This window comes from Mandrillus leucophaeus, unplaced genomic scaffold (genome assembly GCF_000951045.1).
Source record: "Mandrillus leucophaeus isolate KB7577 unplaced genomic scaffold, Mleu.le_1.0 Scaffold75, whole genome shotgun sequence".
NCBI lineage: Eukaryota > Metazoa > Chordata > Mammalia > Primates > Cercopithecidae > Mandrillus > Mandrillus leucophaeus.
Genome location: NW_012108141.1, coordinates 252,598 through 277,466, shown reverse-complemented (window position 1 = coordinate 277,466; position 24,869 = coordinate 252,598). Strand labels below are relative to the sequence as shown.

The 24,869-nt window shown below is 37.2% G+C and overlaps 1 protein-coding gene across 1 annotated transcript; it reads right to left on the bottom strand.

The window, feature by feature from the left end:
- Positions 1-1,167: 1,167 nt before the first annotated feature.
- On the bottom strand, positions 1,168-23,844 carry EREG (epiregulin). Its single transcript, XM_011966155.1, has 5 exons — positions 23,612-23,844; positions 10,058-10,144; positions 8,478-8,601; positions 7,153-7,302; positions 1,168-5,225 (listed from the first exon to the last, which is right to left on the bottom strand). Exons 1-5 carry the CDS (start codon positions 23,676-23,678, stop codon positions 5,144-5,146), a joined length of 510 nt encoding a protein of 169 aa, XP_011821545.1. The 5' UTR covers positions 23,679-23,844; the 3' UTR covers positions 1,168-5,143.
- Between the last annotated feature and the right edge of the window lie 1,025 nt (positions 23,845-24,869).

The following is a 24,869-nucleotide window of genomic DNA, read 5'->3' as shown; positions in this document are numbered from 1 at the left end:
AAGAGGAAAAAAAGTGTTTCTAAGAGTTCTCTTCCTTAATCTTCTGGATTCTCAGACCTTGAACTAAACCAATGTAATGATTCTATGACAATTCAAAGATTCTATTTTATAAGAATTTCTATTTCTCCCAAGAAAACTCTAAACTAAATCTGAGACTAACTCCTTATAATCTTCCTCTGCCTCTGACACGGCCAGAACGTTAGTAGAATTAGGAGTCAGAAGACCTCAGTTCTCATGACACTCCACCTATTGCCAGTGGTGTGACCCAGAACAAATTGCTTAACCTCCCTGTCAGACAGTCAAAGCCATAGATCCCTTCCCCAGCCGCAAGCTAACGAAAGATCCAAGGAGCTAAGGAATGGAGCAAGTACTCTGTAGACTGCTGAAGGAAAACCAAGGAAGCCATCCATCACTGTGATGGAGGGTGGGAAGAATCAAGCTTGTCTGCTCTGAAGGCTCAGGGGAGTCACACCTCTTCACAGAGGCTGAGAGAATCTTGAGACACCATTCTAGCTGATATATCCTTTCAAATGCTACTTCCCAATAGGATATCTATTCTTTTTAGAAATACTCTTTTGAAATACTCTTTAAAATATTATTTTAAAAAATACTAACTCCAGGCTGGGCATGGTGGCTCACGCCTGTAATCCCAGCACTTTTAGGAGGCAGAGGTGGGTGGATCACAAGGTCATGAGTTCGAGACCAGCCTGGCCAACATAGTGAAACCATGTCTCTACTAAAAATACAAAAATTAGCAGGGCATGGTGGCGCGTGCCTGTAATCCCAGCTACTCCGGAGGCTGAGGCAGGAGAATCACTTGAACCTGGGAGGCAGAGGCTGTGGTGAGCCAAGATCGCACCACTGCACTCCAGCCTGGGCAATAGAGTGAGACTCTGTCTCAAAAAAAAAAAAAACCTAACTTCTAGGATTTTTAAATACCAACACCTAGAATTTTATAACTAATGTGGCTCCTTCTATTTCAAGAAATTCTTCACTATGCTGGCTATGAAATGTGATACATTTATAGAATTTTTTCTCAAATGAACACTATTGAGTCTTTGTATCTACACACATTATATCCCTGTCACCGCTTTTAAACCCTTTAATGTATTGTGGGGGAAAAAATGCAAAAGAAAAAAAAAAGAATGAAGCTGCATTGTCAACATAGATTTTGAATGCATGATGTTCAATGCATTTTTATTTATTTCAATTGTTTTCAGTTCCCAAGAAAATAAATAAAAATTAATAATATTTTGTAAATTATCTATTTTCTCCTTCAATATCTTAAGGTACACAATTATCAAAGCTGATATTGAACACAAACAAATTGATACAATTCAGTACTCTGATAACATTCATAGTCAAATAAGTTACTTTAAACTGCATGCAATACAACTTTATGTTCCATAGCATCTTTAATACAAAGTGTATACCAAAATGGCTCTCAAACTTAAAAAGTGCAATTACAGAGTGCAAAATAAAAGGAAAATACATTATATTACATTTAACATCATTAAGTTTGAATAACAGATATTTAAATAAAATTATTCTTCTTTAAAACATCAAAATACACACCACAAATACTGTTTGTACAAGTTGTTACTCCCTCTTCTCCCATATGAACAAGAATTTTTTAAAAGTCAGAATATATTGAGCATCGAATTAAAAACTTTGTTTTCAAAAGTTTACAGAATAGATATTGGAGCAAAAATTACAAAGTGGGTCAGATACAGGTTTTTAAAAACTGCATTATTGAATTTAAGAAAAGTCAGACACTAGAATCGTATATTTGCTGCATAAAAGTTGATTTAATACCTGGTGGTGATTGAATTTAGTCTCAAAGGCTCATAAATAAAAATCTGACTTAAGGCATAGTCATACCAGTATACCAATTCTCCCACCACTTTGACTTTTGGCAGAGAGATTAGAGCAAAAAAATATTTAGGAGAACAGTGGAGTAACACTGTATTATGTATGTTTAATAAAATGTCAATTTTAAGGTTAAGGTTAAGGAAATCTCAATTTTAAGGTTAAACCTTGAGTACCAGTTATAGAACTTAATATTCCTGGTTAAAGAGTAGATTAACTGGGTTATTATGTGGCCTTGGTTGAAGACCATGAATTGTGCATTTATGCATTTGTGGTTGCTTTGGTTCTCAATACACTGAATATGCATAGCCCCTTCTAGAAATATATATAGTGAGAAATCTGTAAAATGGGGGAGTTAGGCTAAATGTGAACTAAAATTTTTCCACTGTGTACAGGACCCATGAGCTGAGAGCAATCAGTTTTTATGTTTACTCAGCATAAACATAAAACAATTATTTTTGTATCCTCACTAAAACAATTATTTTTGTATTATTTTCACCCATAGAAAGTAATGTGGGTCATACTTTATTATTTAATATGCATTTACAAAGATCTATTTTAGGGATTAGCTTTTTTAAGCATTCTTAAAGATGAAAAATATGAAAAAGACTTGTTTTTATGAATTGAGATGCTTAAGATAAACTGACAAACCAAGATTGAGATGCTTACAATAAATCTTTTGTAAACGAAATAAATGGATTGCAGCTGATTTATTGAAGAGTCAATAGATTTTCTTTGAAACAGCCAAGATCACTGAAAATAGGCAGACTGTCTTCACATCTAGTAAGTTTAATAAATACAGTTGTACCTTGGTATCCACAGGGGACTGATTCCTAAATCGCCCCCCTGCACATACTAAAATCGGGCACAGATGTTCAAGTCACTTATACAAAACGGCATAGTGTTTGCATATAACCTATTCACATCCTCCTGTATACTTAAATCATCTTTACATTACTTATAATACCTAATGTAAATGCTATGTGCGGTGGCTCACGCCTGTAATCCCAGCACTTTGGGAGGCTGTGGCGGGTGGATCACGAGGTCAGGAGATTGAGACCATCCTGGCCAATATGGTGAAACCCCGTCTCTACTAAGAATATAAAAATTAGCTGGGCGTGGTGGCGTGCACCTGTAGACCCAGCTACTCATGAGGCTGAGGCAGGAGGATCGCTTGAACCCAGGAGGTGGAGGTTGCAGTGAGCCGAGATTGTGCCACTGCACTCCAGCCTGGGCGACAGAGCAAGACTCCATCTCAAAAAAAAAATAATAATAAATAAATAAAAATTTTAAAAAAAAGTAAATAGTTGTTATACTGTATTGGCTTTTTGTTGTATTATTTTTAAAGTATTTTCCATCCTTGGTTGGTTGAATCCACAGATGTGGAACTAACCACAGAGGGCCAACTGTAAGTAGAGTACTTAAAATGTGTTCTTACATACTTTGACTTCAGCTATATTAAACAGGAAACAGAAATAACTTTTTAGATCAATTGATTTTTCTTTTCTCTTGTTTTTAAGTTTTATATAAATGGTTAATAGAGCAACAAATGACTGCAGTTCTATGATCCATTAAGGTCATGTATGCATACATGTTTGTATATGAATATATACACAATATGTATGTGAATATATGTCTTTACTTGTTTTTGTGTTTATTTTCCTAATAGTAAGGGCAGGGCCAGGACTTTAGATGACTTTAGTCGTATGATCCCTTGCACCAGGGTATATAATGCATGGATACACATGGAGACAAGTCCTGGCATCTGGTGCTCCAGAGGTCAGCCATGGCTTATTATGTCTTCATTGCCCTAGCACATGCCAGGATAAAAGTGGAGGAAGAACAGATCCTCCCTGACCTGGTATGTGATCCAGGGAGACTCTACTCAAAGGTTTAGCATTCGATGAAGCAGCCTCCCATAAAATCCAAAGGTGGTGGCAGCAGTGGCTCCTTATGCAATAGCCCAAAAATACTCCTATTAACTCACTGAGATTTATGGGCTCAGAGTGCAGAAGAAATCTTTGTCTCTTCCAAAAAATAAACAAATGTCAGAAAAATGACCCCTAGTTTTCACCTCAGCCTCCACAGGAAGGTGTGTTTAAGTTTCTACATTTTAAATGCTTTCAATTGAGATTTTCATTTGGAAAAATACACTATGTCAATTTTTAAGTTTTTTCCCATTTCCTATGTCAAGATACAACTTTAAATACATAACTTTACGTTCTAGAAGAAGCCATTTACTGAGCTGTTTTAAAGTTAAAACTTTCTTGAATAAAAGACAGCATGTCTTAAGACAACATGTAGAATTATTGTCTTCATATACTTTAAAATAATAGTCCATCAAATTTTGGACTGTGATTTAATGTTAGAATTCAGCAAAGTACCTATAAAAAGAAATATCCTAAAAAGAAACACAAATTTAGGCTTCAAGTGTGGACTTTTTTCTAATTGTCTATTGAGCAATAATTACCTCACATAAATGTTGTAATATACAAAAAAAGGAATATCATGAAGCTATGAAATGCCCACTACTTAAATAAAATATTACAGAAAATTGTTTTTCAATTCATTTTACATAGGCAGAATCTGGTAGATGGGTGACTAGTACATGTAGGAGTCATGAGTTGGCATAGGGAACGGTCCACTGCCCCTCATATAACAGTTATAGCTGAGACCTGAGTGAAGAGACCAGAGTCCCCAGAGTTAGCTTGTTTCAAATGTGTAGTGTTTAACATAGGACCTGTATTTGCTTTTCTCAAATTCCAATTGCATTACTGTTTTAATATGTGACACCATGGTGCCAACTAACATATCAAACCCTGGTACAGTCAAACCAATTATCATTGATTTGAGTAGGAAAAAAAATACTTACTAAATCATTTGACTATATATATAGGCTTACAGAAATCTGTCATTTGCTAACAATTCTCGAGCTATGACCTGGGAATTGCTTACTTCTAAGCACTGTGCACCAGGCATATAAACTTTGAAGCTTTCAATGAAGCATTTAGCTCAGGAAATTACTTTTATAAAAATATCAATTTTCTTTTGATATTAAATATTTTCTGCACATTATACATTAGCAAATAGTCTGTCAACAATAGAACAAAAATAAAAATATTTTTCAAGTATATTAAAATACAGTGTTATTGACCTAACACTTGACCCAACATAAATATTATTAACAAAGTGGGAATATTAATATTAACCAGGCACACTGTTATCCCTGCCATATCCCTGTCAAACTTGTTATCCATAAGTTTGACAGCTCCATTCAGACTTGCGGCAACTCTGGATCCCCTGAGGTAACTCTCTCATATTCCTTCTTTGGTTCTTTACTTTTTCGATTCCTGTACCTGGAAACATTCACAAACGAAACTGTTAGCACTGCAGTTAACAGTAAAGGAAGAAGTGTGTCATATATGGACTGCAAAAGCACATTAGCATAGTGTTTCCAAAATGACAAAGTTGAACAGATTTAGGTTGGACAAGGTTAGAAAAAAAAAAAAGAGGGATGAAGAGGTGGTGTGCTGTAGTCAAACAATTTTGGAATGACATGATAAAACACACTTAAAGAGTTTCTCCAAGTCTTTAATGTGATCGTGAATATTGTGAAATTCCAAGAGGAGTGTGGCCACATTTAAGTCTGAGTTTTAGGTTTTCTTTTTCTGTCTCTCTTTCTTTCTTTTTCCTTCCCCTCTTCTAAGGAATGAATATTTACAAATCATGCTACATTAATACACTCTGTCCATCACATTGATATAATGCTATCACTAATCAAAATAAAAATAATATTTATCAGGCACTAATTTGGTGACCTACAGTTTTCTAAGTGCTATATATGCATTATTTATTTTACCTTCACATTTGCTGTTACCATCCTCATCCTACAGATGAAGAAAGTGAAATACAAATGGGTTATATATAACGTGCCCAAGGTCTCATAGCTAGGATTCATAGATTTGTCATAATTGAGAATCTTCTTTCATTTATTAATTAAGCTATTTTCCTAATATTTTTGAGTTTATTTTGTCCCTATTTTGGAAATGAGACATGTAGCTTTGAGGAAACCACATCATGTCTATGTTTACTGGGAGAATATGAATTAAAAAGAATTTGTTCTTAACTCTGTCATTTGTCAACTATATGAGCTGGGATATGTGAATGAACCTCTCTAAGCCTCAGTGCACCATCTATAAAGGGAAGGATTGTGGTCAAAGATTTTCAGGCATATTTCAGTTTTAATAGTATTTAGTTCTGTCATGGCAACTTATTATGAAGGCATTATTATTTGATGGATACTTAAAATCACATACGGACAAAATAAATTTAATATTATGAAAGTAGCACACTTTCAGACCTTCAAAATTGGAAGTGCGCTACTTTCGCAGAAAAATAAAAACTTAAATCCACCTTGAGTAATTTGAACCTGTTTCAAAATATGTTTCATGGAGACATTTTAAAAGGAACTGCTGTTAATTAATCCACGCTGTCCCCATCCTGTGCTCCTAACCCTGAAAAAAACCTGCCAAACTAGACTTTAATGTTCACTTTCTATTTTTTCTGTCTTCAGCTCGTGACAATAATGCACATGAGGATGGGGTACGACTGTTTGGGGGGACTAACACAAACTCTTTTTTAACAACCTTTTTATAATTCTCTAGAAATAGTTCCACCAGTCTGCCTTAAATGGTAAGATAACCCAAGCTTCCGAGGTTACTAATTTACAAGGCTGTTTTTATAAAAGAAAAAATGTGACTTGATGAATTAAATTCGGGTGGTTAACTACAACAGTAGCACCTTTCCTATGATTTACTTTCACATGAAATATTATATTACACACTAAAAGCAGCCACCCTGTAACTAATGTAGGATACGAATTTCTGTTCATATTTTCTAAAGAAAGGAATTGATACTCTCAATTTGACTTATGTAAGCTCACATAGGTAACAAGTACCAGAGCTGATCATAAAGTTCAATCCAGATGTTCTGCAGCAAAAACATTTTTTTAAAAAAAGAATTTCAAGTTATTTCAGATTCAGGGGTACATGTGCAGGTTTCTTAACAGGGTATATCGTATGATGCTGAGATTTGGGGTACAATTGATCCGATCTCTCAGATATTGGGCATAATACTTAATAGTTTCTCAACTCTTGTAAATGTCATTTGTACAGGTTTGATCTTATCTCTCTAATACTTTATCCATATTTTTACCCAGTTTATAGGTCTGCATTATGTAAAAATAATTTATAAAAGCAGAGTATAAAAAACATGCTGACTTACCATCTGCAGAAATAATATGTGGAACCGACAACTATGATAAGAAACAAAATAATAAGAATCACGGTCAAAGCCACATATTCTTTGCTTAAAGGTTGGTGGACGGTTAAATAGAAATGTTCACATCGGACACCAGTATAACCCACTTCACACCTTAAGGAAAATACAGAAGAAAGAAAGATCAGTTATTTAAAAAGGAAATCATGGTTCTGAATTAGTTTTATAAGGACTAATATCACACTGTAATTCAAGAAATCAACAAAATTTGCTAAGGTTGTAAAGAGGATTTCAAAGATTGAGTTAGATCAGTAATGATAAAAGGGCTCCACATAGCTCTTGGGCTAAATTGTGGTATTAAATGATGGTTGTGTTCAGCTGTCATGGTGGCTGACAGTCTGCAGTGGTGTTTTGTAAGTTGTATAGATTTGAGATGCCTTTTGTCTAAATCAGTGGAATCAATTGTTTGTTTGTTTGTTTGTTTTGAGATGGAGTCTCGCTCTGTCGCCCAGGCAGGATTGCAGTGGCGTGATATCTCGGCTCACTGCAACCTCTGCCTCCCAGGTTCAAGCATTTCTCCTGTCTCAGCCTCCTGAGTAGTTGGGATTACAGGCGTGCACCACCACGCCTGGCTAATTTTTGTATTTTTAGTAGAGGCGGGGTTTCACCCTGTTGGCCAGGCTGGTCAGGAACTCCTGACCTCAAGTGATCTGCCCGCCTCAGCCTCCCAACGTGCTGGGGTTACAGGGATGAGCCACTGCACCTGGCCTGGAATCAATTCTTAAAACAATACCTGATACAGAAGTTGAAGGAAAAGACCCAAAGCAGAGAGACACCATCTTGGCAAGTGTGAGAGGCATCAGAAGCCCACCCTGCTCTGCACCTCTGACATATGTGTGCAATTTAAAAGCTACTATTTATTACCTAATTTTTAAAAACTCAGAAAAGTTTCTAATATTATATATACTGCATTTAACATCCCATGGAAATATAGGGTAATTTCAATGTATAAAAATAGAAATAAAAAGAGTAAAACTGCATTTGTTTATCACATATTCTCACTTTCAAGTAGGGGCTAAATAATGTGTACACATGGTCATAGAGAGTGGAGTAATAGACTATGGAGACCTCAAAAGGTAGAAGAGTTTTAGGGGGGGTTAAAGGATGAAAAGTTGCCTAATGGGTTCCATGCACACTGTTCGAGGGGTGGGTACTCTAAAAACTCAGACTTCACCACTACTGAATATATCCACTAACGAATCTGCACTTGTACCCCTAAATCTATAAAACAAAATTTTACAAACTGTATTTGTTTATTTCTGACATATTACCTGCAGTAATTTTGACTCATGTCCACCAGGTAGATGCACTGTCCATGCAAACAGTAGCCATTCATGTCAGAGTTACACTTTGTTATTGACACTTGAGCCACACGTGGATTGTCTTCTGTCTGAACTGTAAAAGAAGTGGAAAGTTGAATATATTCTCTAGCCTGTATGGAAGAATTTCTCGCTCTTTCATAACAGTAACCACCGAGCTGCTTCAACAAAACAGGTCAGATGCCAATCAGTCGAGGAGAATTTTGAGAAGTAGGAAGTCACTCTAGTTGTCACACCCCCTAGACCAATCAATAAACACTTGAATACAAAGGAGAATGTCCAACAGACTAAACAAAAGAAGATAACATGTGAGGATTTCATTCTCAGAAGACAACCTTTAAGGGTAGAAAAGGCAAATTTAACACACACGTGTCATTATTCTCCAAGTGGGTGTTATTCACTTCTTCAAGCAAAATGTGTCTAATTTTTCTCAAGCCCCAAAACATTTCTGAAATCTATTACTCCCCAAAGCCGTTGCAAGCTCATACCATTAATTAATTCAAAGGAGCTTAATTCTATAGTGGATTTTTCATCAGTAAGGCTGGCTTTGGTGTATGTTCTCAACTTGTTGAGGTTACCATTAATGAATTAACCAGTCTCCCAATATCTCTACTGATGAGGCCTGAATCCAAACTAGACAAACCCTGAGTGAGAAAGGCCTGTCAGGCAAATACAACAATGAAAATAGGAGCCTCTGTGTGAAACTCATTTTAGAAAATTTTAGATACCAAAATGTGAAAGATGCTTATAAAATCATTTTAAAAATAGCAACTTGATTGTAATACTCTTGCCCAAATAACCAAAGACGGGAAAAAAAGAAAAAAGATGATGGGGAGAGGCTGACTGAACCTCCAGAGACCTGATGGTGAGGGACAAAAGATAAAGTTGTTATGGAAAATATCCTGCTTCCTCAAAATAACTCAGTTATCTTGATTTTGTAGCTCAGACTGAAGATAAAGCTGATCCCCCTTGGACTATTTCTGGAGTCCACAATCCTCGTGGGGAAAAAACTGTATTACTTATCTTTGTATCTCTATGCCTTAGCACAGTGTTTGGAGCATACTAAGTACTCGATAAATGTTTTCTGAATAAACACTGTGCCTAGAAAGAAACAACCATCATTTGTTCTTCTTACAAAGAGACAGAGAGGGATAGAAAGGGAGATAGAGAACCTACTCTGTACGAAGTTTTCCTGGTTTGCTGTTTTGCCCGGAATCCAGTCAGTGTGGTCTCTGAGAATGTTTTGCAGTAAAGAGCCAGGAGACGACCAAAGGGAATGCAATTTGTTGTTGTTGTTGTTCCCTATCTCTTCACAGTCAAATCTGTATATATAATTTGTCTGGTCCCTCTCCTACCAGTTATTCCTTTATATAATTTTTTCAGAACATTAGTTTATAAGGTGGTTTAAAAAGTAATATAGCAGCTATTCCTACCCTTTTCTTTTTATTATCACATACGTATGGTCTTTGAGCTTATATTTCTGTTTAAAAATGTGTAGTCTCTTGACGCCACATTGACAAACTTGGGCTTACCTAAAGCTGTGCAGTTATCACTGGACTCTCCTGGGATACATGATGGAATCACAGTTGTACTGAGGACTGCCTGTAGAAGATGGAAACCTATTTATGAAGAAAAATCAAATATATAATTAATGTGTTAAGGAAAGAAATCTTGATCAAATTTCTACATAACTGCAGTACTTACAGAGTTTTGTTTCATGGATTTGGTCCATCAAAACCATAAAACAAAATAATTCATGGAAACAGGCATATAACAGAAAATACAAACACCCCCAGCTAGTCTGTGGAAGGATAAAAGCCTCGGCATTACATTCATGGTTACAGATTTGACCTGCTCTAAATATTTCACAACAACATTTTCAAAGATTTGATTTTGAAGTTTTATTTCCTAAGACGCACATCAGTTGGAGAATTTCCACTATTTTATTCCATCATGGGCTCCAAATTAGACCCCATCACACAAAAAAAAGGCTCTAAATAAAAAATCAGTTTCCACTTATGGTAACAAGAAACTCAACCTAAGAAACATTCTTATTGATTTATGTACCTAAGTTACTCTTTGCATTGCATTACACATGAATATAGATTTTAATTAACACAATGCAAGCTAAGTAAAATCAGAATATTTATTGTCTAATATGGGGAGGAACAGGCATACCAAATGAACCATACTGAGCCCTAGAATCCAGTTTCTGTCAGCATAGGAAGAGTTTGAATCAGCTGTTTCATCATGTGTATTCAGTGAAAAGATAAAATGTTGGAACATAGATATCAGAATGACTCAAGTAGTTTCTGAATTGTATAGGAAGCATCATAAGAAGAACCCTGTTAATTGCACACATGTTTACTTAAGAGTTTTTAGCTGCTTCTGTTTAAGCTTTAGGTATTTGCATTTCAAACACTCTTTCCAATTTATTTGAGTAACTGTCATATAGTAAATACTAATGTGGTAGTAGTAGTAGTAGCAGCAATTAAGCTCCACTAAATTAATTAATGGCTTCAGCTTGCAATTGCTTTGGGGAATAACGAATTTCAGAACTGAGATTTGAAAAAAATTAGACATATTTTGTTTGAAGAAGTGAATAATACCTACTGTGGGGGATAATGGACATGTGTGTTAAGCTTGCTTTTTCTACACCCTAAAGGTGGTCTTTTGAGAAAAAATACCTCCCATGTTATTTTGTTTAGTCCGCTGGACATTTTCGTTTGTATTCAGGTGTTCGTTGGCCTAGGGTGTGTGATAAATAGAATGACTTCCTACTCCTGAAAATTCTCCTTGACTGATTGGCAGCTAGGTAAAGGTAATCTGGGTGAAATCAGAATATATCCTATCTAATATGAGAAGAAATAGGCATGCCAGATGAACCACATTGAGAATCCAGTTTCTGTAAGCACAGGAAGAGTTTGAATCAACCTGTTTCGTTGAAGTAGCTAAGTAAGTGGTAACTGTTATGAAATGATGATTAATGCCTTCATAAAGGCAACAAAATATATTCGACTTTCCACTCCTTTCACAGTTCAGACAGAGGACCATCCATCTCTCGAACAGGTACTATGTACCAGTAATAAGGTTTGGCTCTGTGTCCCCACCCAAATCTCATCTCCAATTTCAATCCTCATGTGTTGAGAGAGGGATCTGTAGGGAGGGAGGTGATTGAATCAGTGGGGGTGGTTTCCTGCATGCTGTTCTCATGATAGTGAGTGAGTTCTCATGAGATCTGATGGTTTTAAAAGTGTTTGGAAGTTCCTCCGTCTCCCCTCTCTCTCCTGCCGCCTTGTGAAAAAGGTGCTTGCTTCCCCTTCGCCTTCGGCCATGATTGTACGTTTCCTGAGACTTCCCCAGCCATACAGAACTGTGAGTCAATTAAAGTTCTTTCCTTTATAAATTACCCAGTCTCAGGGAAGTTCTTTAAAGTACTGTGAAAACAAACTAATACAACAAGGTATGGTCGTATTCACCTTATCTCTATTATACTATTTAGTCCTCTCAGTGCCAATTCGAGGAAGATACTATTATTATCCCCATTAGAAAAAACTAAGGCATATACAGTTTAAGTAACTTTTCCCAAGGATACATATTGTTAAATGGGCCACTTTATAGAATTTGGAAATAGGCAATAATACTAGAGTATAATGGACATCACAGAGAATAAATTATGGTAGCTGTAACTGAAGTAGAGTATTTAACCCAACATAGAGACCACAAAGTATGGCAGAAGGCAGCCTTGTGAGGAAAACTTGGGCTACGTGATCTTGAAAACATTAAAAAGAGTTTAATGTTTATCTAAGTTTTCCTATCTTATAGATTTTGGGGAATAATACAGTGAAATAAACTAATTTTTTGTTGTTGTTTTTTTCCTGAAATGGCTGACATATCCCTAAATATTTGTTTCTTGACTCTCAACTTCTAGCCCCTGGTATTAGCAGTGTATGCGGACAGTGCCCTCTACTGGTTTATAACAAGTTTGTACATCTCTGCAATTTGGTACTGTAAAGAAAAATTTAATTCATGTAATACAGAAATTTTATTTTTTCTCAGTTAGAGAAGGCTTGTATCTGTTAAGCCAATTGTATATTTTTGGGTTCTGAAAACTAAATTACACATCGGCATCAGCATCATAATGTGTAACTTCATATATCAAATTTCACACTTAATTCTGTGAAGTAGTTATTAGTCTCAAATACCCTCAGTGTATTTAAATTAAATATCTTGTCTCAGATCACTTATGATCACCGAAGAGAAGAGTTACGAATTTATCTTTTGACATCAAATTTCCTATTCTTCAATGATTTGAAAATTCTGTTGTTTTTAAAGATTCAGAATTATCCCCTCCCAACTCCATGCTTTTCTACAATATACATGCTGCTTCAATTGCCCTTATGGAACCACACAAAAATATATTTTTATTGAATGACAAAGAAATAGCTAAAGCTTAGATTTCAGTATCAGTTGAACCAAGATGAAAAGTATTTCACTAAGTTTTTTATCGAGGATAAGCTAGATTCTCATTCAAGTCAATTTTATTTTAAATCCCAATAATAATTTCACCATACTTTCACTACTGAAGAATTAAATCCTTTAACTAACACAGTTTCCTCAATACAAATTGGAGCTTTAGTTGCACGTGCTTACATCCTTAACATTCCTGTTCCTACATATTTCTTCAACTGAGGAAAGTTTTGGAGGAGACATTACTAATTCTCCTTCTAGGAAAATGCTAGCCAGGGAGAAAAAAATGCACATTTGAAGCTAGTTTCTCTAACCTTTGCATAAACTAAAGCCTAACGTTTTCTGCTTGGAATTGCCTCCAATTGCAACCTGCAACTATTATAGACTCCAACTTACTTTGGAGTGTTGCTGTTAGTCTTCTTTTTTTTAAGGTTTTTAGTAGTTGTTAGTTTTTCCACTGCTGGAAACTTTGTTCCAGTTGTTCAGGCCACAGGTGAAATATTTGTCTTTCTTAATTAAAGAATGTTCAGCTCAGGGTGTGCCTCCACAAAAACTGGGCTTTCCTTACTTGTGACGCTCCCTTGGACACAGTCCATTGCTCAGGATAGTTTCTGTGAGACTTGCTGCATTAATCCTACATTAGGATATTTTACAGGTGGAATCGTATACAATTTTAAATGTTCCTTTCAAATTAAAGTGTATAAATGCCATTCCATCATGGATGGATGTGGCCAATAAAACAGCAAAATTAATTCTAAGTCATGTCCATCTGCACAGCACTATTGCTTTAAAACAGTAGTTCTCAAATGTTCCTGCAATATGCCTCTGCTCCCAAACACTTACAAACTAGGGTAGAAGAGTGAATGTGATACAATGAATACAAAATCTATCTCCAGAGAAATACTATATCCACTATGCAGTTACCCTTAAGAATCGCTAGTCATTATTTTAATGAGTCATACAGGGAGGGAATAAATGCTAAAGTCATATGCATATATTTCCTTAATGTCAGGTTTTTCATGACCTTAGTGTTGTTTGAACATAATTTCTGTATGATTGGACCTCAAATATTATATTTGGCTTTTTCATTCTTGACAGTAGATTCTTGCTAAGCAAATAATTCACTATGATACTAAAGATTTTAGATAGTGTCTGTGTCAAAAAAACAGATCTGGTGGCATTTCTGGTCTGGTGGCATTGGTAACTAAGATACAGAGGAATTTCTTGCCAGGTGATGTAACACAGATGATCTGTAAACTCAAAATTGGCAGTTGGCGCTTCTTTTACAATACAGCTACAAAAATGGGAATGCATTCAGAGGTCATTATTTCTATCAAATTTCCAAATGGGTTTTAGGAATGTGAACGTCACCTATATATCTCTCTGCCTTCATTTTTCAGGTTATGTTTCAGTGAAATCTCAGATGTGCCAGCAGGAAGTGGTGCCAGTGACTCAGAGGATACAAATCACCTCTTCCCTGTGAGTCAGGGCCAAGCCTACACCCTTACACAATATTGGGGGCCACGCGTGGGAGAGGTTGAGTGCCATCACAGGAATGGCAATAGCAGTAAATGTCGTGGGCCCTGGAGCACTACGAAGTGGTTGCCCAACAGTCAGACAAAATGCCAGATGTAGAAAATGCACTTCCTATTGCATATGGTTTCTTTTGACCTTGCTTCCTTTTTATTTATATTTACTTTGTTTTTCGAGGCTGTTGCTCATTTGCCCAGACTGGAGTGCAGTGGTGCCATCACAGCTCACTGAAGCCTTGAACTCCTGGGCTCAAGCGATCCTCCCATGTTGGCCTCCAAAAATGCTAAGATTACAGGCTTGAGCCACTGTGCCTGGATTGACCTTGCTTCCTAAGGACCACATTGAGGGCTCATCCAGAAGGAGGCCAGTACAGAAGAGGCTAGGATTTGGTGACTGGATGATCAAAGCCAAGTCAGCAAAATCAGTTGCAAATCTTAGGGTGAAATGACTTTTCTGGAAAACAATCAAGAAAATTAAAATGATCCAAATTAAAATCAGATAAGTTATAGAATAAAAGAAATGCATCTCATTTTCCCAATTTAACCTTTTAGGCTATTTAGACCAGAAAAACAAACTTGTGCTGGGTCGTAGCATTTGTCCAGCCCAAACACATAGCAAAATCCTCTTTGTTCACACTTTTGCTGTGATCACATGCCAGCCTGCTCAGACTGTTCATTTTCTACCATCTTCCATGGCAGTCTGTGATTTTATAATTTGTCTATAACATAACAGGCTTGTTGGGTCTTGTGTGCTTTTAAGGAGTGAATATGCCTTCGCTGTTTCTGGATGTCTTTTTGTTTTAAATTAAATTCCACTATTTGATAAGCTCTTGCTTCACCTTGGTCAAAATAACTCTAAAACTCATTATCACATCAGATACTGAAAAGACTTACTGTCAGCACCTTCTAGTTTTCAGAGAGTATATATATATACACACACACATATATACACATATATACACACATATATATAAATCTATAGAAAACTAACCTTGCCTTCTGCCAGTAATAATTCTATTCCTATATATTTTTAATGTTTGCTTTGTAACTACACTTCATTAAGACCTAAGTGTAAAAACTGTTTATAGCAATTTGAGATAAAACATATGAAACCCAAGGTTAATATAACAGGTTAAAAATAAGTAATTATTTTAATTTTGAGTTTTGAAAAATAGCCATAGAATCTTCCTTGTCAAGTAGCAAAAATATTAATATGCCATGTGTTTCTAGTCATAAGCATTAAGTTATACTCTCCAATTTAGGTAGTCATTTCTAAATCATACTTCAAATGCTAATATATTTCACTTACATATTATCATATAATACTATACTTAAAGCTAGTCAAATAAAGAATCAGTGAGTCAAAATATAAGGGAATTATCTATTTTACCCTAAATATGAATTTAAAGATGTATATCTTGTTCACAATGGAAGTATTTCCAGAATGCAGGAGAATACATACCAACCCTTGTGTAAAGAGTACAACCCAGCACTTTGGGAGGCCAAGGCTGGTGGATCACAAGGTCAAGAGATCGAGACCGCCCTGGCCAACATGGTGAAACCAAAATACAAAAAAAAAAAAAAGTTAGCCAGGCATGGTGGTGGGCGCCTGTAGTCCCAGCTAGTCAGGAGGCTGAGGCAGGAGAAGGACATGAACCCGGGAAGCAGAGGTTGCAGTGAGCTGAGATTGCACCACTGCACTCCAGCCTAGCGACAGAGCGAGACTCTGTTTCAAAAAAAAGAAAAAGTCAATTCAAATTATCTGAGTGTTTTGAATTTTGTGACTAAAATCTCTAAAGGTGGGACTTGCATCCCCTAAAAGCCAAACCTTCATATATAGAATATTATTTCAAATTTTCTGTTGGAAACATATTTTTTTTCCTCAAGACAATCTTACATAAGAAGAGCTTTTTTTATAACCTTTCTACCTTGACTCCCTTCCATCTGGCTTCTCGCTTCTACTCCTATAAATCCAATTTAAATTATTCTTACATTATTACTCCAAAAGAAAAATCTCTAAAGGAGCAACAGTTTGGACTATAAGTGTCTGCAATTTGCCTTATTTTCATTATGGCCACATTGTAGCATGAAGCTTGGATATTTAATGGCATTTTGAGAAACATATTGACTACATTGTTTTCTCTGTAGATGCCTATGGCCAAACATGAATCTGCAAGGATAATGTTTTAACCAGTGAGCACACACAAAAAAAGAGAAAGGGAATACATTAAAGATGATTTCAAAAGACTCGAAGTTAATTACTTTTTATTCAGAGAACCGACATAATACAACTCACACACTGGAGGCTGCTAAGGAATTCTACTTTCAGATCATATAGTTTATGAAAATATAGTTTGAGTTGACATTGGTGACCTTGACTTCAGTGAGAGCCACGTATGCCTCCATAGCATGATAGCCGGGTGGGATGCGCTTAGTTACAATCCAGTAATCAAAAAGGAGGGCAGCTTACCATCCTTGCTTTTAGTAACTACATTTGTCAAATAATATTTACTCAGTAAATATATATTGGGAGTTGTATACATGCAAGGTATTGAACAAAATGCTGGAAAGAAAATTGGTACAAAAGACATTATTCTTGCCCTAAATAGACTGAAAGGAGTTGGACACCTAAGGGTGGTAAGGAAAGGAGAGAATTTATAGATGATGCCAAGTTTCTAGTCAGAAAAAAAAAAAAAAAAAAAAAAAACAAGAATGCTGCCATTAAAAAAGGAGGAGACATAGGTAGGACAGCAGACTTTTGGTGGCGTTTGGACATGAAGGCACGAAGGGAGTGAACACATTTGAGTTTAATGTTTATCTGTAGGTATTGCCTATTTATATTTCTGAGGTTGTTGGGAAGAAATAAGAATGTATTTGGAGATTAGGAGAAGTCTATTTGAAAGTCAAATGAGGAGATACTACCTTTAAAGGAATGGAAGTCATTTAAATGTTCTAAGGAAAATAGTATAGAATGGAAAATAACAGACCTTTGAGAAACAGGTAGTAGAGAGCAGACAGAAGTGGCCAAGAAAAGAGAAAAAGAAATTAGAGAAAAAAGAAAATTAAGTGTGCTGAGAGCTAAGAGAGTAGAGTTGTAAAAAAGGAGGTAGAGGGTGGTTATCAAAGGAATAATCAGAGGACGTATTCATGATTCCATCGTAAATAAGACTCATCATTATTAGATGTGAATGGTGCTAAAATCAGCAATAAATATTGCCAAGCTGATTTTTTAAACATGAGAATGGGCTTTATATTTGTATCCAGATTATGATTAAAATTAATTATGTCTTGGTAACTCAAGCACTAATTGTCCAAACTGTGAATTATGGGTGGCAATGTGTAACAGCAATAAAAAAAAAAAAAAAAAGTACATTTTATGTTATCGGTTCTCAACCGGGAGCAAAATTGCCAACCAGGGTTGGCAAAATTGTATCCCTGGTTGGCAAAATTGCTCCTGGGAACCATTGCCACCATATGGTAATGTCTGGAGACTATGTTGGTTGTCACAACTAGGGGATGCTACTGACATCTAGTGGGTAGAGACCAGGGTTGCTGCTAAACACCCTGCAATACATAGGACAGCGCCCCCGCAACAAAGAATTATTTAGTCCCTAATGTCAACTGAGACAAGGTTGAAAAACCCTGCATTAGTCTCATGAGAAATGGAATCCAGTTCTAGCTCACATACTTACTTTGTTGCCCTGCAACTGAGTTTCCTTATCTCTGAAAACAGAGAACAAGGAGTGAGGTGGAGTAGAGGGTGAAATGAAGTTCGGATTAGATTTCTCTAAGGTTTCTTTAATTTCTAAAACAATGCTTCTCTTTCTGCCACTGGGAGTCAATCACTGCCACTTTATTCAGTCATATCATGGCTCGGTAACCCCTCTCTCTCTCTCTCTCACACACACACACACACACAGACACACACACACACACTTGAATATCTTCAGTTAATGCAGACTATAAAAAGAGATAAAAATGTGAAAGAGAGGGAAGAAAACTTATTAGACTTTATCAGAAACGTTTTTAAAGTACAGCTAATTGAGTCTATAACATAGTGGTGATAACTCCGAATAAAGTATCAATGCAATTATCCATCTAACAAACATTTATTGTGTTTATTATAAGCCTATCACAATAGAAATGATAAAACATGACTATAGCACCAGCAAGGAGGGACAGAGTTATACACTTATAGTGTGGCATGTGGTGTGACAGGGTCATAGGACAAAAGGAATGGGAAAGGTGCAATGGAGGAGGGTCAGGGCTTATCAGAGAAGTGCCTAAGGAAGTGACTCCTTTTCCAATCTTAAAGAGTGAGTACTTTCACCAAAAGTAAAGAGTGACTTGAAGGCATCGATAGTAAAGGGTACAGCATATTCAAACCTAAAGCCTTACATGCTGTGTAACTTCTGTTTCCTTATTTGTAAAACGGGAACAATAATAACTTTCTGGACTAAAAAGGCATCCTAAGAACTAAGGCTTTTTATTGTAAGAACTAAGGCTTTTTATTGTAAGAAACCATTTTGATGATGACAGCACTAATTTTAAAAGTGCTTTCTATGAATTAATGTAAAAGTGCTGTCTATGAATTCATGTATCATCTTATCCAATAAATCTACGTACAAGGTTATTGCAGATAACCTTTTTTTTGGGAAGAGAAAACTGAGGCTCAGAGATAAATCACTCTTTCTGAAAGTATGAAATAAAAAAAATGGCACACGAAATCTGTGTTTTATACACTATACACTATGCCTCTTAATTTAAAACTATACAATTTGCATACATAAAGATGCGTGTGTGTGTGCACACATCAATCACTTTCATGCCTCAAATTTAAAATAGAGGATTTTTAACCTAAGAGATTAAGGTTCAACATTTTTCTTTCTCAATGTTACATATATCTCCATGGAATACATCCATATATCTATGGAATACTACTCAGCCATTAAAAGGAATGAAATAATGTCTTTTGCAGCAAATTGGATGGAGCTGGAGGTCATTATTCCAAGTGAAGTAACACAGGAGTGGAAAACCAAAAACTGTATGTTCTCACTTATACATAGGAGGTAAACAATGAGTACACAAAGGCATACAGAGTGATATAATGGACTTTAGAGACTTAGAAGGGGAAGGGTGGGAGGTGGGCTAGGGATTAAAAAAAATACACATTAGGTACAATGTACACTACTCAGGTGATAGGTGCACTAAAATCTCAGAATTCACCACTGTATAATTCACCCATGTAAAAAAAACCACTTGTACTCCAAATGCTATTGAAATTTTTTAAAAAAGAGATGTAGGATACACATGTATATTAAGAATCTTATGAGATATATTTAAAAATCCATTTTTTTCTGGACAATTATCAAATCATCATATAAATAGTATCTTAGTAGGTTAAATCATTACTTTAACCTAGAAGGCCACTCAACCTTTATGTGCCCTATAACTAAACACCTGATCTTACGTAAACTGCATCTCCAGAGGACACTGAGTATGTCGCATTACTTCATTTTTCCAAAGGTTCCAGAATTGCCATGTCAAGGCAATGGCTGTCAGACTACTCCTCCCTGAGGATCTTTTCTATTACACCATTGGGAAGCGTTCTCATTGTCTCCCAATGGAATGTTCCCAGTAGCAGTCACAGCCATATTAATTAGACGATTTGTATAGGCCTACACTCAAAGTAAAGACTGACAGATGAGGAAACCCTGCCTTAATTTACATTCTCTTTGAAGAGGATTTCTTACTTGACATTTGCATCTTTCACGTGAACATTAACCAGGAAATGGGAGAATCTTTTGCAAAAGTAGACAGAAAACATTCAAATTCAGTTTCTCCAAAGTGACTATATGAGTATTGTTATTTTTTTAAACCCAAGAAAATACATTTATGTTCTCACAGTTAACCGGAATGGGCTATAGATTCCAAGTTGATCCCTTATCGATGCTATATTCAATTCACAATAATATACAAAGAATACAAGGAATAAAAACAGACATAAGTTGCCCTCTTTATTGCTTTACTTAATGTAAATCTTGGAAAATATAAAAATAAGGACCCCAGTCAACTGACTTCAATGACTGCTTTATAATAAAAATCATATCTTAGGAACTGTGTTGATTAAAAATTGTGAACATTAAGTAAAAATTCAACATATTTTAGCACAGCTTAAGAGAATAGTCATGTTTTATTTGCCTGATTTTGCACAGAGTCAGAAATCCCATTTGTACATGTGCTGTGCCTACAAGAGGGTCTGAGCCCTGGAGCAGCCCCAAGCTGCTCTGGAACTTCTCCATTAGAATCTGCTATGTTTATTATGCTCCTGCTAGCCCTGAGTCTCACTGGCTCTTTCCTCATTATCACAGAGGGACCTGGCCATTTACTATCTCTGAGTCTTTGTAAGGTACTTGACTTCACTGGGCTAATCAGATCTACCTCACGCAGTTATTTTAAGAAGTAAAGGTAATGATGTGTTTAAAGTACCTAATACACAACATGGCTGCCACACAGTAGGCATTTAGTAACTGTTAGTTCTCTTCCTCAACTCCTGGATTAGGGTCCTAGTGCTGAATCAGACACCAAAATTACCCAAGTTGCTCACATGGCAAGACTATGAAGAAGGTAGCGAGGGTACCTGGTCAAAATCCAGACAGGAAAGGCCTGTCATCATGTTTTCGGACAAGATTTGTCATCTCAGATTGTGCCAAGACTCAGGTAACTCATAAACTCTCAGGGTCAACAGAAATGATCAAAGACAAGCCTATTGTCTCATTGAGATTTATGCTTCTCATATTTTCAAAAAAGTATATTTCTTCTGCTTACTTCTCTCTCATTGATGAAGTAGGACTAAATTGTCTTGGGGATGTCATTCAGGAACATATTCAAAAACCCATGTGGGCAATGAAAAAAATGTTTGATGTAAAATAGAAAGCCCCTGAACATAACTGCAGAATTCAACATAAAAATTTCTCCTCCTCTCTTTAGAAAAATCACAAGATTAAAAAAGACAATTCTGCTCTAAAATTATAGATTATTTAGAAAAATGTTACCCAGTATTTCAACTATTTTACTTAATGTTCAGTAGGCCAAACATGCTGGCAAGCCCAAGTGTGAACTCTCTCACTTTGTCACTACTTTTCCATGGGAACTTGGGTCACAGTTCCCCCATTTATAAAACAAGAACGTCAATATCAAATACATATAAAATGTATTTGATACAACCAAATGATTGTGAGTGGCAATTTACATCTGCATGTGTTAAGGGTGGAGGCTGGAATTTTATTCCCTAGTCATAACTACATATAAATTCTACATAAAGCAGTTATAATATGTATGCTAAAATTTAAAATAAATGTCTGTCTCTTTTTCTGGGGGGAGGAGGACAGGATTTGGGAAAAGAATTTTTAAGAAATCTTTTGTTTGGGGAAAAGAAGGCAATTTCAGAAATAACATGTGGTCTTGCCAAAATAAGGCTATGGGCTCTGCATAACTGAATAGAGTTTAGAGAGATAATACAGAACTTGAAACAGGAACTTTCCTAGTGGCAGAGAAATATCCAAACAAACTGGGAAAACAGAAACTGACCTAACTCATTTGGAAATGGGCTTGGCAGCTGACGAAATAGATGAACTATAATTAAGTAATGCAATAAAGGAGGTAAGCACTTTCATGACAACAAAAACACACACAACACACACACTAGGTAGTAACCAGGTTATTCACAGGCTCTTGCTGTCTCAAATTACAATATTCAGTAAAACACCCCGAACAGACATGTGCGTTGTTCTGATGCAACCTTACATGTGGGGAAAATAATAAGTGCTAAGTTCTTCTGACCTCAAGGTTAATTTCTAACTCTAGGAAGACTGTCACCTTTCTAATTTAATTATTTTCAAAACAAAGACAGCAAAGCCACATTGTTTACTGAGAATCTTCTAGCAAGTCTTTCTTAGCTCAGTTTTGGCAGAAATCACATATCTAGTTTCCACTTGTGTTCCTGGACTTAGACTTGTAAGTTTCAACTATGCATAATATGCATTTCATTACGTCTCTCAACCCCTGAGATAAAGTGTGTCAAAATAATAATTTAACAGTCACATCCTTCACAGGTAGAGTCAGAGTGTCTGGGGAATTAGCCTCATTCCAACTTCAGGGAGAATATGAGACTGGTGGTAACTTTTATTTTCTTATTAAGATTTTCATATACGACTTCAAACTCTCAAATTCCTTGAACTGAAGTTTAAGGAATTAGAAATAAGTAAATTTTTTTTAATAGAAAGGCTATTTAGGAAATATTTCCCCTTGAACTAAATCATCTCAAATAGGAAGACTGGCATTAAAATACCCTCAGCCATCACAGGCTACGGGGTGCAATTAGCAGCAAGTGCAGAGCGCTTGCTCCAGAGGCTGCTTGGGAGGCTGCAGGGGAAAACGGAAGCAGCAGGTGTAGGGGCGAAGGGCGGTGGGAAGCGCCAGGACCTGCCCAGGGCCCTTCTGCTCCAGGTACTCTCGACCAGCGTTTTATTTCTCGCTTCTGGAGCTCAGCCAACTGGCACTGGCGCACACCAGCTCCTCCGGGAAAGCTAAACCAGGCTAGGTTTTAGAAAACTGAGTGCAAGACAGAGGAGGAAAAGCTTCCCCCCGCCCCCACCGGCCCCGCAAAAAAAAAAAAGTCTTACGCCAGTTTCTATTCTCCACTCTCCAACAAAAAGGAGCAAGACATGAAATGTTAACAGTGCTTTCCAGGCCTTTAGATTTCTAGGACTGGCAACTTTCCAAAAGAAAAAAAAAGTTTTTTCAACAACTTTTTATTTTGCTTAATAAGGAGGTATTTCAATCCATGCATAACATATATGCCATTAACTAATTCACTAATAAAAGGCATTTTAACATCGATTCCCAGTCCCCACCCCCAATCCCACCATAGGGAAAGACAGACTCACAAAACAAGACATAATTTTAAATAGAGCACACTTGAACCTGGAGACAACTCTGTACTTGTCGAATGACAAATGCACAGGAGCCTTCCTTATTTGTCTCCTCTTTAGGGCGGCCGGAAGCCAGAGGGGGAGAACTTACCCAGGCAGAGCAGCAGCGCAGGGACCCTGCCAGCAGAGAGCATCTCCATCCTCCTCCCCGCGGGCATCGACGACAGGCGCGGGCGCTGGGGCTGGGCGGAGGGCGGCTGCGGGGAGCGCACGGGCAGGGCAGGAGCAGACCGGCTCGCTGCAGTGGCTGGAGCGCGGCTGACAGCCTAGAAGGGGCCACACGTTGGCCGTGTCCCTCTGACACTGGAAATATCAGGCAAGTGAGCTCAACTGTCCGGTGCTGCGAACTTTATACTAGGGAACCCCTCCCGGGCCCTAACGGGGTGAGGTCAAGAGTGCCCGGAGTTTCATAATTGGTCCGAGGGAGGAGTGACAGGAGGACTATCCGGAAGTCATCCTCCCTCCCTGGAGCACCTGAGAGTAGTGGTTGAGGAATGAAAAAATGTCCTTCCGATTGGTCGGGGACTACTCCCGAAACTTTTCCATCTCCCTCCCGGAGGTGGGGAGCGTGGACCAGATGGGTTGGTTTGCTTTGTGGGGTCACCTGCCCTGTAGTGGGTGGTTTTGGTTGCTCAGGGTGACGGACACAACTTGAATCAGTCCTTTAGCCAAGGCTGGCGTTCCCCGTACATGCCTTTGGAGAGCTGTGTGTGTGACTTACTAACCTCAGTCACGAAAACTCCGGTACTTGAAGTCGGTCAGTGATTCAGGCGCCCTCCTTGCATTTAAATGCCACCGCCCAGAAAAGCCTTTCCCATCTGCGCCTTCCTTCTGACACCCCTGTTTCTAATGTGGCTCAGGCATTTATCACCTCAAAGTCTAGTCATTGTGAAGAAAACTCCTGTTATTTTTTTTTTCCTTCTGTCATATTTGCCATTTATCAGGCTACTGCTTATGATATAACTTCCTCCTAAATAGTGCCTTAATCCTGTCGCTCCCCTGTACAAAACTTTTCAATGACTTCCCATTGCTTTTTGGACAAGGCCTGCCACAAATGTGAAGCCCATCAGTCTTTTCAACCTCAGCTCCCACTATTTCCCCAGGCAAATTGCCTGACCCCAGCCAGGCTGGAAAACTCTTTAAGCCTTCCTCACTCCCACTTTCCTGCCTATGTTGATGGAGTCGTACTTTGAGGGAATGGCTACTTTTTAAGGGAATTTAGTCAAATCCTGCTCAAATTCATGGTTCTCCTCAAGGACCTGGGCTTCTTAGGCTTACGGATCTCTTTTCATTGTGATCTCTTACAGCTTTTGTGGTTTATCTTCTCCCTAGCCTCACAGAATTCTAGA